Raw genomic sequence first — 17,238 nt, forward strand, 5'->3', positions numbered from 1 at the left:
GGTCTCTCCGTGACCTCCCCAGCACTACAGTGTCCTCCTGTTGTGTGTCTTGGATGGCGGCGGCTCTCCCGGGCTCGGGGATGACAGTGAGCTGTGTCTGCTTCACGCCTGGGATTGTCGCGGCCTCGTAAACACCTCCCGCACGTGACGTGAGCCACTGCCGTTCCCTGACGCTTCCCGACAGCCACGTGAACACGCTGCAACCGTCCACCTGCTGGTGCCACACAGAGCACACGGTGCCACACAGAGCACACATGCCTGCCTGCCGCCTGGCTGTGCTGGTCCCTGGGCTGCCACTGGCTTTCTCGGCGGGAGCTTCACGTGGTTCCCAGAGGCCGTGGCCGTGGGCGTGTTGTCCCTCGCTGGGTGGGGTTGCTATTCATGTCAACACGTGTGCTGCACATTTCCGTGGCTCCTGGAGAGGTGGAGCCTTTCCCTCGTGTTTTTAACTCTTGGAGCCATGAAGAGTCCTGCGTGGGCTCTGTGTACTAAGCAGTGGACGTGCTGTATTTCTCCTAACGCTTGAATAAGCAGGCGACGGGTCCAGGACTTCGTGTCAGTGCTGCTTGGCGGTGGTTGCCGCCTGTTTACAGGTCCTCTTGGGGCTCTCGCACTACTCACTCTCTCTGGAACGGAGGTGGGGGAGGGGCTCGCAGGGCCCCAGCTCCCAGCAGGGGCCACCAGTTCCCAGTCTGGCCCCCAGCTCCTGCGCCCCTGCCCCCGGGCCTTATCCACTCTCCTCCTCCTCCTCCTCCTCCTCCTCCTCCTCCTCCTCCTCCTCTTCTTCTTCTTCTTCTTCTTCTTCTTCTTCTTCTTCTTCTTTTAAAGATTTATTTATTTATTTGAAAGTCAGTTACACAGAGAGAGGAAAGGCAGAGAGAGAGAGAGAGAGAGAGGTCTTCCATCTGATGGTTCACTCCCCAACTGGCTGCAATGGCCCAAGCTACGCCGATCTGAAGCCAGGAGCTTCTTCTGGGTCTCCCATGCAGGCGCAGGGGCCCAAGCACTTGGGCCATCTTCTACTGCTTTCCCAGGCCATAGCAGAGAGCTGGATCAGAAGTGGAGCAGCCGGGACTAGAACCGGCGCCCATATGGGATGCCAGCGCTTCAGGCCAAGGTGTTAACCCACTGCGCCACAGCGCCAGCCCCAGCCACTCTTCTTTGCAAAGGGGCTGACTCGAGCGCCCAGTGCTCATCAGCTCATCTGGCCAGGGCTGCTTGGCTCTCCAGGGCCAGTGGCCCACTGAGCCCACAGCCTCCCCACCCCACCACCCCAGGGTTCTGCTGCGTGTCTCAGCCAGGCCTCTGAGCCCACACAGGATGAACGGCCCCAGCCCCTGGGGTACATGGGAACTTGGTGGTTCTTCAGGGCAGTGGGCAGGAGCCTGAGGCCTCGAGGTGGGGCCAGCCTGCCGCTGTCCCCTGTGTGGGCCCTGGGCTGCACCTGTCCTGGTTTCACGGCCGCAGTCAGCGTGGTGTGCGCTGCTCTCAGCTCCCTACCTCCCCAGCTCTCTGCGTGTCCCGTCGAGGCAAAGACCGCAGAGAATTCTCCAGAACACGGTATTGAGGTGATCCGTGAGCGTGTGCGAGGCCCGCGAGCGAGGTGGAGGCTGGAGGAGAAAGGGGAGCTGTGTGAGTAGCGTGGCTGCAGACTCCCCGGCCCGGGGGGCCCAGGCAGGAGAGGCCGGTGCAGGTGCAGCTCCCGTCTGAGCCCCCATCCCAGAGGCCTGTGCGTCTGCAGGAGGCCACGACGCAGGGCTAACGGGTGACCAGAAGGAGGTGCTCGTCTTCATGCAAGAAAGAATTCAGACGTGAGACAGGGAGCAGTGGTCAGCGAGGTAGCGAGGTTTATCGGGGTGGGGGCATCATCAGACCAGACGGGACAGAACCAGAGGGGGGAGGGGAGGGGGAGAGGGAGAGGGAGAAGGAGGGGGGGTAGAGAGAGGGAGAGTCCAGTCGCACAGACCAGGGAGAGCAGGTCACATTGTTAAATGGAGAGAACGCACCTGGCGGGCCAGGCAGGTGGCCCAGGAGGCCGAGAGCAACCTGTGTTCAGACTGGGGCTCATAAGGGCCTGGGGTCCAGCTGTCCTCCTCCCCCTCCCTCCCCCTCCCCCGCTCCTCCTCCTCCCCCTCCTCCAGGACACAGGGTTCCTGAGTGCTCATCAGGTAGATTCTTCCCTGGGTTTGACCACTCCGTGCTGTCAGGCTGGGAGCCACCGACCCCCCAGACAGAGAGCACCATCGCGGCTGCCCGGGGTGCAGTCCCAGTGAGCCTCGAATCAGCACAGTTCTTCCGTGCCGTGGCCGGGGCTGACGCCGTGTGGGTCGGCAGGCACTGGGCTTCCCCGCCTGGAGCTCTGGGGGACACGGATGCCGGCTCTGCTGGGGTCGCCTGCAGGTGCCTCAGCGCCTCTGGTCCCGCCCACCTCGGCCCTCGGCCCCTGCTGGCCCCTCCCAGGGTCCCCCAGCCCTGGCGTGCGTCTCCCCTCCTCCACCCCAGTGCCTGCCACACTTTTCAGTTTGCAAATGGAGAATTCTAGAAATAAATATTTTTTTAAATTTTAAATAATTTTTGTTCCACTATACGGTGATAATTACTTTATTACTATTATTAGGTATGATTGCTAATCACTTGCTGTGCCTGGTTTATGAATTGAGCTTCATCACAGGTACACGTGTGTGCATGTGTATGAGCACGTGTGTGCATGTGTGTGCGTGTGCGTGTATATGTGCAGGAAAAAGCACAGCACACGTGGGTTTGGGCTCCATGGCTTCAGGCATCCGTGGCTTGGGGACCCCCGTGGGTGGGGGCGCCGCCCTGGCAGCCTCCCCAGTGCTCCGCGGTCTGCACTGGGCTTGCTCTGCTTTGTGCCATGCTTGGCTGTGCCCGCTGTGCCTGAGAGAAGTCTGGGTTGTTGGGTGTTCGTGGACGAAATGACACAGCCCCGCACGGGGGACACACGCGCTGCCCTGAGCTGCCCGCTGCTCCCTGCTCAAGCTGGTGGCCAGAGTGTGCGCGGCACTGCCTGTGCCGGAGCCCCCGGGCGGAGCGTCCCACCAGGCCCTTGCGTTGCAGGACTGGAGTCTGTGTAGAAGACCCCAAGCTCCTGGCCGTCCTCGTGCGGCCCCACAGGCCAGGTGCTCAGGGAGCCTCGTGACCGCCTCCTCGCTGGGGGAGATTTTTTTAAGATTCATTTATTTGAAAGGCAAAAGAGAAACAGAGATAGCTTCCATTTACGGGTTCACGCCTCAGGTGGCTGCAATGGCTGGAGCTGGGCTAAGCGGAGGCCAGGAGCCTGGGGCTCCATCCGGGGCTCCCGCGTGGGTGCCGGGGCCCAAGCATTCAGGCCGTCTTCCGGTGCTTTCCAAGCGCATTAGCAGCGAGCTGGAGCAGCTGGAGCAGCTGAGACTTGTGGGCAGCTCAGCCACTAGTCCATGGGAAAAGGAGGGGCGATCCGTGGCCCCGCCTCCACCATGGGAGGGGCCGAGGGCTCTGCTTTCAGGCCCCCAGGCATCACTCACAAGCGGAGGTCGTGGGTGTTCACTGGATTCCCGCCACCAGCGTGTCGTCCTGGAACACGCTGTGCACACCTCTCCCCACCCCCCGCCCTCCCGGCCCTGGCGCCCAACAGTCCGTCTTCTGTGGATTTGCCGAGTCTGCGCAGAACCGGGCAATGCGTGCTCTTCCCAGGGCAAGCCCTCCCCGACCCCACCTCCTCACAGCCCCCTGATCATGGCCTCAGCCCTCCCACGGTGCTGGACAGGCCCTTCTCCCCTCTGGCTGTGTTCCCTGGTGGGCAGGAGCCAGCCCAGGAGGCCTCGTGTCCCATCGCCCGCACCCCTCCCCACGAGTGCACAGCAGGACAGACGGTCAGTGGAGAACACAGCAGCTTTATTAGGACTCTGGGTGGGACCACTGCCCGGGCTGGGGCCGCGTCGGCTGGGGGTGAGGGTCACCTTGGGGCATTGGGGGGAGAGGTAGGGCTGTGGCCAGGTCTAAAAGACCTGGTGGCACCTCAGGGACAGACTGCGGCCTGCCTGACCCTGTGCTGTGGAAGCCAGAGAGGGTGCAGCTGCAGGGACAGCTGGGAACCCGGCCTGTGACAGGGGCCCAGAGGAGATTCAGGACGTCAGCAGCAGGACTGTCCCGAGGAGAGGCCGCAGCAGGCGGGGCGGGAGCAGGCGGGGCGGCAGAGCAGGGACACGCAGGAGGCCGGGCGGCAGCAGCTGGGCTGGCAGGAGGGGGCGGGCACGCAGCAGGCGGGCCTGCACACGGGGCGGCAGAGCAGGGACACGCAGGAGGAGGGTCTGCAGCAGGACGAGGGGCAGGGGCTGGGCTGGCAGCACGAGGGGCGTGGGCAGACAGGCACACAGCTCAGGGGCCTGCAGCAGAGGGTCACACGGCTGGGCTGCTGGCAGGGGGAGGAGCAGCACGAGGGCTGGCAGCTAGACTGCTGGCAGCAGGAGGAGGAGCCCCCAGAGCAGACGGGCACACAGGAGACAGGCACACAGCTCAGGGGCCTGCAGCAGAGGGTCACACAACTGGGCTGCTCGCAGGGGTTGGAGGAGCAGCACAAGGACTGGCAGCTAGACTGCTGGCAGCAGGAGGAAGGGGTCCCAGAGCAGACGGGCACACAGCTCACGGGCTTGCAGCAGAGGGTCAGATAGCTGGGCTGTTGGCAGGGGGAGGAACAGCAGGACGGCTGGCAGCTAGACTGTTGGCAGCAGGAGGAAGGGGTCCCAGAGCAGACGGGCACACAGGAGACGGGCACACAGCTCACGGGCTTGCAGCAGAGGGTCACACAGCTGGGCTGCTGGCAGGGGTTGGAGGAGCAGCACGAGGGCTGGCAGCTAGACTGCTGGCAGCACAGGGGCGTGCAGGAGCTGGTGCACGCTGACTGGCAGCTCCCTGGGGTGCAGACGAGGGTCACGGAGGGGGCTGGGGCGCAGCAGCTGGGGGCGCAGCAGGGGGGCTCGCAGCAGCTCTCTGGGCAGTCGTCCACCTGCCAGGAGTCGGGGCAGGGGTCACAGGAGCCGGGCATGCAGACGTTGCTGCCATAGCTCAGGTTGCTGGAGCAGACGGACATGGTGGAGGCGGCCGTGGCGGGCGGTGAGCTGGGCAGGGGTGAGTGGGTGAGTGAGTGGGTGAGGGTGTGAGGTGCTCAGGGCTGTTGGGGCTTTTATACCCCTCTGTGGTGTTTGTTTTCCCAGCAGCCGCTGGGCGGAGCCTCCTGCTTCCTGGCTTTTGGGCGCTTCATTGTTTTCTTGTTCCTTGTTCACGCTGCGTGGATGCTGCTGTCTTGTTGCTCTCTGGAGCTGTGCTGGGCTGTCCCTGCCTGCCTTATCCTGGAGAAAACCAGCAGCGAAGCCGATCGCCGCGGCGCTCATGGGCAGGGGCAGCAGCCGTGACGGCGCCCTCAGTGCCAGTGCCTGCTGCATCCCGGGGTCGTCTTTAAATGAAATCCTCCTCCAGAGGGTGACGGGGACGGGGACCTCGGACTCCAGGCTATGTGGGAAGGCAGACGTGCATTCTACTGTGATGGGTCCGATGACGCTGGGCTGTGCTGGTCACACCGAGGATGGTCTCTGTGCATCCTCATAGCTGGTTGTGAGTGGGGGGATGGGCAGGAGCTCAGTCAGTGCCAAGTAGGACAGAAAACCCACAGATCACTGCAGGAAAGTAAAAAAGCTGAAGTCAAGAACAAGGAGAACGTTCCAGAAGCAGCGAGAAGAAACGACAGGTCACATCCATGGGAGCCCCGGAGGGTCAGTGACCGACATCAGACTGGTGCCTGGGGGTGGTGGGTGATCAATACTCCAGGTACTCAGAGGGCCAGACCTGCGAGCCAGGAATCCTGTATCCAACACAGCCATCATTCAGGATTGAAGGCAAGGGCAGACATTCTAGGTAAATGAAATACTGGAGGGTGAGCAGACATCTCCAGGGGTGTGCCCTGGCGTCCAGGTGGGAAGCGGCCCCAGGCGGAAGTCAAATTCAGTGGAAAACCCGGAGCACAGTGAGGAATCACACGGCGGTAGAGGGCACTCCGCCCGCACGGCTTCCTCCTCTCGGAGGGAAACTGTGAGAGGGTGCACAACGCCGGGCTGGGCCTGTGCCACACGGAAGCCTGATGGCTTTGAGGACCACAGCACGAAACCGTGCACGGGAGGCAGCGGCACTGGGCCGACCTTGACGTCTGCAGGAGCGAGGGGACCGGGCAGTAAACACAGACCCACTCCCGTGTTCTCTGAACGTCTTAAACGTCAAGAACCCTAGGAGTCAGTCACCGCGAGGACACAGTCAAGAACCCTAGGAGTCAGTCACCACGAAGACACAGGCCTTTTCCATGTGTAGATGCAGCACGTGTAACCATGAAGCCACAGAAGCAGAAAAGGCATAGACGTACACAGGACACATTCTTTTTATCCTCCCTGGAATGAAGGTACCGTAAGTCGGAAGTTCATTTCGATCAGAGAAGTGTATGGTAAGCAGTGGGCAACCACTACGGACAAGCTAGAGCAGCAGAGTGAAGGCATCACGGACTGAATCAAAATGCTGCGTTAGAAAGATCTTCACCGGATGCCAAAAGAGAGTGAAGAAGGAAGAGAGGCGTGAAGCCCAGGAAAAGATGTCGGACGGACCAGGAATAAAAGTAAAATAGAAGACACAAAGGCGACTGCAGCTGACATTTGTTTCTGCTGGTAATTGCGTCACATGAAGCCACGGCCGGTGCTGAATCGGCAAGTGTTACACTTTTGTTCAAGCAGAAATAGAGTTAGGTTCCTGAGAACGAATGGTCCCATCGTCAGCAGTGCATCGCCTTGCTTTGTGCGTGTCTGATTTGACAGCTTATGCATCAGCGTTGAGTTCGTACCCAACAGCACTGTAACTCACAACTGCATAGATGAGTCTGACACACGTGTGCACCGTCACGACAGAGCCTGTGCCCTTGGACACTGCACTGCCTCCATCATCACACCGAGGGAAATCACAACAGCAAACACAAAAACTGGGCAGGTGGTGTTAAAGGGGCCTCCGAAGCTACTTCCTATAGGGGGCTGAAAGAAGGCGGAGTCTCCCCTTGCTCAGCCTCTGGAGGGCCAGGTGTTGGGGGCTGACATGTTTTTAAAATTTTTTTTATTTTTATTTTTATTTTTTGACAGGCAGAGTGGACAGTGAGAGAGAGAGACAGAGAGAAAGGTCTTCCTTTGCCGTTGGTTCACTCTCCAATGGCCGCTGCGGCTGGCGCACCGCGCTGATCCGATGGCAGGAGCCAGGTGCTTCTCCTGGTCTCCCATGGAGTGCAGGGCCCAAGCACTTGGGCCATCCTCCACTGCACTTCCTGGCCACAGCAGAGAGCTGGCCTGGAAGAAGGGCAACCAGGACAGAATCCGGCGCCCCGACAGGGACTGGAACCTGGTGTGCTGGTGCCACAAGGCAGAGGATTAGCCTAGTGAGCCACAGCGCAGGCCAAGGGGCTGAGATTTTCTTACCACCCTGTGGCTGCCCATGAGTGACCACAAAATTCGCAAGTATGGGTTTGGGGGTTACAATCAGTTTAAAGAGTGCAAGTAGAAAATCCAAAAATAATGAGGACCAACTGTATATGAAGAACAACCTTAGCCATGAATGAGTTACATAATCCACTCAAAAGGCAGAGACTGTTCTATTGGATTTAAAATACAAGCTTCAACTAAATGCTTTATATAATGGACATAGCTGAGATTCAAAGGAACAGATTGAATGTAAAAGGATGGAGAGAGCTATACAATGCAAACAGCAGCTATCAAAAAGTAGGGTGGCTAACCTGAGTTCAGACAGAATAGACTTGAAAACAACAGTCTTTACTAGAAGTATAGGGTCACTTTATAATGACTAACAGGTCAACCCATCAGGAAGATACAACAAACAAATGCAAATAATACCGAGCAGCACAATACAAGCAAAACACGACAGGAAGACAGAAATGGACGACTCAGCAGCGTGACTGACAACATCCACTGCCTGCATTCCGCTAACAGGTGGACTGCCTCGGGAGATCAACAGGACACAGAAGGCTAGAGCAGTAAAGTACAGAGGGCCTGGAGACGTCCGCAGTGACGCCGCCTGACGACCGCAGAACGCACCTGCTGCTGGCGGCACAGGGCCTTGTCTAGGGTAGGACCCGTGCTGGGCCGTGACGCCAACCTCGGTCAGTCGCAGAGTAGAGAAGTGATGCAGAGTGTGTTCTCTGACTACAGCGTAATGGAATTAGAAGTGACGGGAAACTTCACAAGTATGTGGGAATTCAACACAGTCCTAGATTATCAAAGGGTCAAAGAAGACATCAGAAAGCAAATAAGAATATATTAACGTGAGTAAAAACGGAAACCAAAGTCCTGGAGTGTATGGGAGGCAGCAAAAGCACTGTTTAAAGAGGAGTTTATAGTTGTAAAGACCTATTTTAAGAAAGGTCTCAATCAGTAATTCAACCTCCTGCTTTAAAACATTGGGAAATGAAAACAGCTAAATATAAAGCAAGCACAAAAAAGGAAATAATAAAAGTTAGAGCAGAAGTAGATAAAGAGGAGTTAATAACTAATGCTGCACAAACCCTTCCAACAACCTGAGGAAGAGCTGATACTTCCAAGCCCCTTCTGTGAGGCCACGATTACTTATGTTCTTACATCCCATAACTGTGCAAAGACGTCACCAGGAAATACAAGCAGAGACCAGTGAGTCTGATGGTTATAAAATCCTCAACACAATACTGACTCTTGCAACATGAAAAGAATTGTTCAGCATCACCAGGAACGCAAGATTGACAGTCGTGTACTACAGTGTATCAGAACAGATGGAGTGACAAGTCACCAAATGAGAAAAGGACTTAGTAATGGCCACCACTCTGTGAAAACAGCAATCACAAAGCCAGCAACAGAAGGACACTTCCTCAGTGCGGGGCCCACAGAGGACGCCACACGCAGTGTGGAAGCCCGGGTGCTTCTCCCTGAGATCAGGAAGGAGACGGGCATGTGTGCTGCCACTTCTGTCCAGCCTGGTGCTGGCGGCTCTCGTGAGGGCACCAGGCAAGAGAAAGAACAAGTGTGGAGATTGGAGAGGAGGAAGCCACAGCATCTCTACTCACGGGCGACATGATCTCACACATAGAAAACCCTAAGGACTCTACTAGAAAGACAGCACTAGTGAACGACTTAGCAAGACTGCAGATACAAGATCAACACACCAAAACCAACTCTATTTCTACACATTGGCCATGGAAAAGCCAAGGGGTTGGGATATTCTATGTGTAATAGCATCAAAAGGAAAAGCTATACACAGGAGTTGATTGGACAAAAGAATTACAAAACATATCCCCTGAAGGCTATAAACCATGGCTTTCGTCTTGTTAAAAGAATGTGAATCAATGGCCAAGCACCCATTTTCCCAGGTCGGAGACGCAGCCTTGTTGCTGTGGCAACATTCCCAAATCTACCTACTGATTTATTTTCTCCCTATCAGACTCCAAGCCTACTTATTTGTAGAAATTGACAAATTAGCTTAGAATTAATACATAATTGCAAAGGTTAACAACAACAAAAAACCTTGAAAAATAAGAGCAAAGTTGGATGACTCATGGTAGTAAATTTTAAAATGTACTACAAACTTAGAGTATTGAAGACACCGTGGTCCCGGCATAAACATAGACGAGCCAATAGGGTGAAATTGAGACTCCAGGAAGAAGCCCATAAATATGTGGCCCATTGGTTTCCAGAACAGGTGCCGAGTCCTTCCAGAGGGGGAGATTTTGTCTTTTTGGTAAATGCTGCTAGGACAGTGGATAGCCATATGCAGAAAGAGCAAGCTGGACCCCTACTTCATGTCATACACAAAATCAACCCCGATTAATCAGAGACTTAAAGCTAAGTGCTACGTCTGTAAAACTCTTAGGAGAAAACACAGGGGTAAGTCTTAATAACCTCAGATTTGGCATCAGATTCTTAAATATCGTGCCAAAAGTATAAGCAACAAAAGAAGTTGAACTTCATAAAAATTAAGAAGTGTGCCTCAGCCGGCGCCGCGGCTCACTAGGCTAATCCTCCGCCTAGCGGCGCCGGCACACCGGGTTCTAGTCCCGGTCGGGGCGCCGGATTCTGTCCCGGTTGCCCCTCTTCCAGGCCAGCTCTCTGCTGTGGCCCAGGAGTGCAGTGGAGGATGGCCCAGGTGCTTGGGCCCTGCACCCCATGGGGAGACCAGGAAAAGCACCTGGCTCCTGGCTCCTGCCATCGGATCAGCGCGGTGCGCCGGCCGCAGCGCGCCGGCCGCGGCGGCCATTGGAGGGTGAACCAACGGCAAAAGGAAGACCTTTCTCTCTGTCTTTCTCTCTCACTGTCCACTCTGCCTGTCAAAAAAAAAAAAAAAAAAGTGTGCCTCAAAGAATTCTATCAAGAAGTAAAAATACAGTCACAGAATGGGAACAAATGCTTCACATCCTGTATTTGACAAGGGAGTTTTATTGAATATACAGAGAACTTTTTATAACTGAACAATAAAACGGCAGTTAACCCAGTGAAAAGCCTTCACCGATAATTTGGACAGGTATTTCCAAAGAAGATGCAGAAACGGCCGGCACACCACAGCGGAATATCAGTGTAATGACTCAGCTGGGACATCGAGTCAAACCATGACGAGACACCAGTGCTTGCCCACGTGAGGGTAGAACCATACAGCTTGTGCTGGCGGGGACATGAAGACATCTACGGCCCTGTACCACTGGAGAGCGTACAAAATGGGTGCTACCTGGGAAAGAAGTCTGACGCTCCCCCAAAGACCATCACAGAATCACCATCTGACTTGGGAATCCACCCCAAGGTATAGACCCCAGAGAAAAGGAGACATGAACGGTGTACGTGAATGCTTATGTCTCGGCAACAGTCGTCATCCCAAAGGTGGAAGCAACTCAAGTGTCCATCGAGGGATGAGTGGACAACCAGAATCCAGATGTCCATGGGAGCACTATTCAGGCGCGAGAAGGAGTGATGCCCTGACCTGTGCCCTGACCTGGCCCGGGAAGGTGGTGTGCTGAGCGCAGGAAGCCAGTTGCCAGATCCTAAATCGTACCAAGCACTCGTGTGGCCAGAGGTAGGTGCACAGAGCCAGAGAGGAGGAAGGCGCCGCTCAGGGCAGAGGCTGAGGCAGGGCCCCGGGGCGAGAGCTGAAGAGGGCGGGACTGGAGGGCATGTGGATGACATCTCAGTAACGCTGTGGAAAACTGCTGTGTAGGACAGAAAGGAGAAAGTGTGGCTGGTGGCAGGTGCCTTCCAGACCCATGATGGACAGAGCTGGGCACGCAGTGGCGTCACTGGAGCCAGACGGTGGCGTCGGGCGGGCAGGCGCTGGCACAGTGGTGCACACAGCAGGTCAGACTCCCGCATCCCACATGAGTGCCTGGGCTTGAGTCTCGTCTCCACTCCTGTCCCAGCTTCCTGCTGACGGGCACCCTGGGAGGCAGCAGGTGATGGCTCAAGCGGGCAGGTCCCTGCCGTGCCTGCGGGAGCCCGGGGTTGGGTTCCCAGCTCCGTCTTGATGCCCAGCATTTGTGGGCATTTGGAGCGTGAACCACTGGATGGGAGCTCTCTCTGCCTCTCATACCAATCAGTCAATCATATTTAAAAATTTTATAGTCGCGTTCAGTAAGATAACTGGTAAGATGAAGAATTTAAACGGAAAATGGGAACTTGTATGTGTGCGTGTGTGTGTGTGTGTGTGCGTACAAAAGAGTGAAATGGAAATTATAGGACAGGAAAATTCTGTCACTGAAAATGGAGCAGCTGGGTTTTCCAGGAGATGAGACAAGAGGACTGGGGGCCGGCGCCACGGCTCACTAGGCTAATCCTCCGCCTTGTGGCGCTGGCACACTGGGTTCTAGTCCCGGTCGGGGTGCTGGATTCTGTCCCGGTTGCCCCTCTTCCAGGCCAGCTCTCTGCTGTGGAGGATGGCCCAAGTGCTTGGGTCCTGCACCCCATGGGAGACCAGGAGAAGCACCTGGCTCCTGCCATCGGATCAGCGCGGTGCACCGGCCACAGCGGCCATTGGAGGGTGAACCAACGGCAAAAAGGAAGACCTTTCTCTCTGTCTCTCTCTCTCACTATCCACTCTGCCTGTCAAAAAAAAAAATAAATAAATTAAAAAAAAAAAAAAAAAAGGACCGGGATGGGACGGCTGAGAAGTCAACAGGAAGTGCCAGGACTGCCGTCCCCAGGAAACCCTCAGGGTGCTGCCGGCACCGGGAAGAGCTGTGCTCCCCGAACCCGCGTGACCTCACTCTTGGCCACTCCAGAGGAGTTTGCTGCACACATGACGCCCATCGTCCCAGGAACCGTGGGGAGGGGGACATTGGCCTCCACCTTCCAGACCGTTGGGAGGGGGAGAGGCAGGGCTGAGTCTGGGTCTGGGATCTGTGGGGCAGCAAACCTCAGGTGAGGGGCCAGCCAGCGCAGGCTGCATTGGTGATTTCACTGTTGCCTGCCCGAGGGCATCAAGCCTGAGCCTCCAAGCTCTGCACCTGTAACCACAGGCAGTACCAGCACAGACCCTGAGACCCGCATGCATGTCCCAGTGACGGGGAGCTAGGACCACCTAGCAAGGCGAGGCTCCCCTGACCCCCACGGTGCCCTCGGAGACCTCGCCGTGCCCGACCAGTCGCACCCTTGCATCACTGGCATGGGGAGCCTCGGAGAGGGAACGGGGCATCCTGACGTAAAGACAAGAAGTGCCACTGACCTTGGGTGTGAGGTGGGGGCATTTCAAGGTCATGACGATGGAGAATTCTTCAGGGAAGAGGTCACACCTGAAGAAGATCCTCGAGGCAGGGAAGCTCACAGCACGGGGGGCGGCAGCCTGCAGCTGGAGGCCCCACACCCCCTGCACCTGCACCGTCCTCACTCCACCCATGGCGCTGTGCAAAGGGACTGCCTCTGCCAGGGGTCAGGCCCAGCAGCCAATGTCAGAACCACCAGGACCTAAGAAACCTGGCGTTTAAAACCGAGAAACTGAACCGCCAGCAAATATTTGCAATTACGTGGGGCTGGCGCTCTGGCGTAGCGGGTAAAGCATCCCATATGGGTGCTGGTTCGAGTCCCAGCTGCTCCACTTCTGATCCAGCTCTCTGCTGTGGCCTGGGAAAGCAGTGGAAGATGCCCAAGTGCTTGGGTCCCTGCACCCACGTCGGAGACCCGGAGGAAGCTCCTGGCTCCTGGCTTTGGCCCAAGCCCTGGTTGTTACAGCCATTTGGGGAGTGGACCAGCAGATGAAGTCTCCTCTCCCTGTGCAACTCTGACTTTGAAATCAATAAGGACTCGTAAACAAGCTTGCAGCTTCACGGCAGAGGAGGGCCCAGAGGACCCAAGTTTCAGAAAGTGGCCGCTCTGTCTCAGGACGGTTAGGCCCGCCCCCTGACCAGGATCCCCCACCTGTGAGACCACTGACAAGAGTGCCCACTGCTGGTGCAGGGCCTCGGCGCTCGCGGCTTCGTTGTGCTAACGGATGGCAGAAGGCTGGTTTGTCCAGTCTGGGGTCTTCGTCCAGTGGCAGTTAGCACAGCCGCGGTGCAGTGCCACCACCGCTGCCGTCTTGTCCGGAAGATTCTCACGCCCCAGAGTGCGCCGCACGGGACAGGGCCGTTTCTCCCACACCGCGTCAGTCGCGGCCTCTCGGGATCGGCCCTTTCCGATGCTTCTCAGAGACGATCGGATGGTGTCCGGCTGCTCTCCCCAGCACTATGTTTGCGGGATTCGCCCGCCGCCGCGTGTTCAGAATCCCACTCCTGTTTGCGGCTGCGTGATATCCCGTGTACGGAAACCCCGCCCTCTGTTCACCCACGCCTGAGCCCGGGGGGCTTCCACCACGAGCGTTCTGTGCAGTGGTTCTTGTGGACACCTCTTTCCGGTTGCGGGCTCTCAGGAGAGGACTCGCTGGGCCGGGCGGCAACGCGGTGTTTGACTTTGAGGAGCTGTGTCTCCTTCTCCACTCCCACCAGCAATACCCGAGGTCCCACTTTCTCTGTGTCCTAGTCAGCGCTGGTTATCGTGTGTGCGTGTGTGTGTGTGTGTGTGTGAGCCTGTGTGCAGTGCATGTATGTGCATGCGTGGCACGTGTGTGCACGTGTGTGTGTGCGTGTGTGTGTGTGCATGTGCGTGTGTGTGTTACACCGCCCTGGTGGACGTGAAGTGGTGTCTGTGGTACTGGTTTGCATTTCCCTACTGACCAGTGACATTGTCCTTGTCATGCCCTTGTGGTCCTCCTGTGCTTCCTCTGGGCTGGGAAAGGCGTTTGCCCGCTTTACATTTGTTTATTTAATTTTTGATGCAGAGACAGATGAAAAGGGCTCCCATCTGTCGGGTCATCCCCAGGTCGGGCGCTGGGGACAGAACCCAAGCCTACGACGTGGCTGGCAGGGACCCGGCTACTTGAACCTCAGCCCCGCCGTCCAGGGTCGGCCCTGGCGGGAAGCGGGCGTCGGGGGCCAGGGCAGAGATCTGAACCCAGGCACTCTGCGTGCGCGGGGGCCTTGGCCACACACCTGCTGCTGCCCGTGTTTACTGCTTTCTGTGTTGTTGAGATGCCGGCCTTCTTGGTGTTTTCTTGGTGTCAGACCCTTATCAGGACTGAGACCCTGCCTGAGGTACGGCTTCCGCGGGTTTCCCATCGCGGGAGTCTGAGGCACAGCCCTTCCAAATTTGGTGAAACAAAACGTACCTGTTTTTTTTTCTTTTGTTCCCTGGGCCCAGAGCTCCATCGGGGTCTCACGTGGGTGCAGGGGCCCACGCACTTGGGCCACCTTCTGCTGCTTTCCCAGGCGCATTAGCAGGGGCTGCATCGGAAGTGGAGCAGCCGAGACTCGAACCGGTGCCCAGATGGGATGCTGGCGCTGCAGGCAGCAGCCCAACCCGCCATGCCACCGCGCCGGCCCATTTGGAGCTGATTTTGCAGAGGTGTGTCAAGCGGGGCGCACTGCTCTGCGTGGACGTCCAGCCTTCCCGGCAGCACGTGGCGAGCAGACCGCCCTCCCGCGGCGTGTGGTCCCACGCTCCTGTTGGAGGTCGGTTCACATCGGTGTTCCGGTGAATTCTAGACCCTTCCTTCGATCCCACTCACCTGGAGTCTACTGCGCCGCCAGTGCCGCCGCTTCCCTCCGTGCGGCTTCAGAACGCGTCCCGTCTCTTCCTCTCTAGGCTGATTTCATTCGTCCCTGCCGGCTCGGCTGGAACTCCCAGCGGTGTTGAGCGGAGGTGCGGGAAGCGGGCGTCTCGGCTTCTTCCTGATCTTGGGGCAGGGAGAGCCTGCTGACCTCCACCGGACGTGGTGTGAGCCGGGCTGTTCTGAATGCCCTCTTTCGTGCTGGGGGAAACGGCTCCACGCTCTTGCGTTGCCGGGTGTTTTCGTCACGAGAGGGTGCTGGCTCGGGGAAGCGCGTTTTGGTTTTCCTCCGTGCTGGGTCTGTGGCGCCTCCCACGGGCTGATGTTCGCACGTCAGTCACGCTTGCATTCCCGGCACAAATACCGCTTGGTCCTCGTGTGAAATCCACCTTCTTACTGCACTGCTCTCTTTGGTTTGACTGTGCATTTGTTTTGGAGGTATTTCTATCTGTATTTAAAAGAAGTATTGCTGTGTAGTTTTTATCCACTTTGATATAGGATAATGCTGACTTCTTTTCTAAAAGACTTCTTTACTTATTTGAAAGGCAGAATCACAGAGATGGAGAGACACACAGAGAGGTCTTGCATCCGCTGGTTCACTTTACAAATGGCTGCAACAGCTGGGGTTGGGCTGGGCTGAAGCCAGAGCCAGGAGCTTCCTCCAGGTCTCCCACGCGGGTGCAGGGGCCAAGCGCTTGGGCCATCTTCTACTGCTGTCCCAGGCCACAGCAGAGAGCTGGATGGGAAGTGGAGCAGCGGGACTCGAACCTTACAGGGTGCCAGCATCACAGGCAGCACTTTAGCCCGCTGTGCCCAGCCCCAGGATAACGCTAGCTTCTGAAAATGAGCTGCAGAAAGCGTTCCCTCGTCCTCCATCTGTTCGGAAATTTGGACGGCTCGGTACAATTCCATCCGTGCTCAGCAGACCCTGTTGGCGCCATCTGGCCCTTGGTCTGCTTTTGTTGCGGTGTAGCCTCTTTGCTTGCTCTGAATTCCTCCGTTTCTCTTTGGAGTCAGTTTATAATCTACAGCTCCTAAGCCGGAAGTGGGTCGAGAGAGAGAGCACGGAACGATGCTTCATGCAAGTAGCAACCAGCAGCGGGCTGCGTGCTCCGACAGTCAGCGTGCACTCCGAGTGACAAGCAGGGACAGGCGCGCCGGCACGCGCCCGCGACACCAAGGAGGTAAGGCGACGACAGTCATTCATGAACCTGACACCGGAGCCTCAGAGTGCCCGGACACCAACTGATGCAAACGAAGGAAGAAGCAGCCACACGGGCACAGTTGGAGACTTCAGCCCCTGCCCCCTTTAAACAGGACGAAACAGCCAGATGAAAGCGCCGTCGCGGTCAGCGAGCCCAGCGGGGCCCGGCATCGGCAACGCACTCGACCCAGCGCGGCAGAAGCCAGACTGCCCTCCGCTCTCCAGGCCGGCCCATCGTCAGGCCACGGAACAAATGCCAGGAGACGGTAAACGAATGACGTCTCCTCTGAGCTCAGAGCCAACAGACGCGGACTCACCCTGGCGGGAGACCAGGAAGCTCACAGATCTGCGGCACGGGGACTACGGGCACTGACTCATGGGCCGAGGGGAAGTCGGGGGAAGTTTGGGAATATTACGGCACACGTGAAAACCAAGACACAACAAGCCAGACTCGCGGGGCACGAGGGCGCGGTGAGCACTGGGACGCCCGCACTATAAACACACAAGAAAACAGCAACCATGCCAAAGTGATCATCTGCATTTATACCGTCAGAGGGCAGGAAAGGGGGAGCAACCTAAAGCCAGAGCTGGCAGAGGGAAGGAGCAGAGCGGCTGTGGTTCAGGAGACGAAGCCTGGAAAGGCCACAGGAGACCAGTGAGACCCAGCGCAGCTCTCCGAAAAGAGCGATGGCACCGGCAGACATTTGGCCAGACCGAGAGGAAAGGAGAGCACGCGGAGACACTGCTGACCCTGCACAGGCGAGGTCGGGGGCACTGAGCACCCACAAGTGGGATGAACGCGTGCTGTCCACAAGTTCCTACAAGCACACAGGCTGGCCAAGCTTCCCCCACGGGCG

The 17,238-nt window shown here is 57.4% G+C and overlaps 2 protein-coding genes across 3 annotated transcripts in view; one reads left to right on the forward strand and one right to left on the reverse strand.

Moving 5' to 3' along the window:
* TSPEAR (thrombospondin type laminin G domain and EAR repeats) overlaps positions 1-17,238 on the forward strand; it is a 155,952-nt gene that overhangs the window by 41,130 nt on the left and 97,584 nt on the right. The gene's annotated exons all lie outside the window — the stretch shown is intronic.
* LOC100343778 (keratin-associated protein 10-12-like) lies at positions 3,874-5,171 on the reverse strand. The gene has a single exon (XM_017339779.3). It carries the CDS (start codon positions 5,087-5,089, stop codon positions 4,133-4,135), a length of 957 nt encoding a protein of 318 aa, XP_017195268.3. The 5' UTR covers positions 5,090-5,171; the 3' UTR covers positions 3,874-4,132.

The sequence above is a fragment of the Oryctolagus cuniculus genome, chromosome 4, assembly GCF_964237555.1.
Source record: "Oryctolagus cuniculus chromosome 4, mOryCun1.1, whole genome shotgun sequence".
Lineage (NCBI taxonomy): Eukaryota > Metazoa > Chordata > Mammalia > Lagomorpha > Leporidae > Oryctolagus > Oryctolagus cuniculus.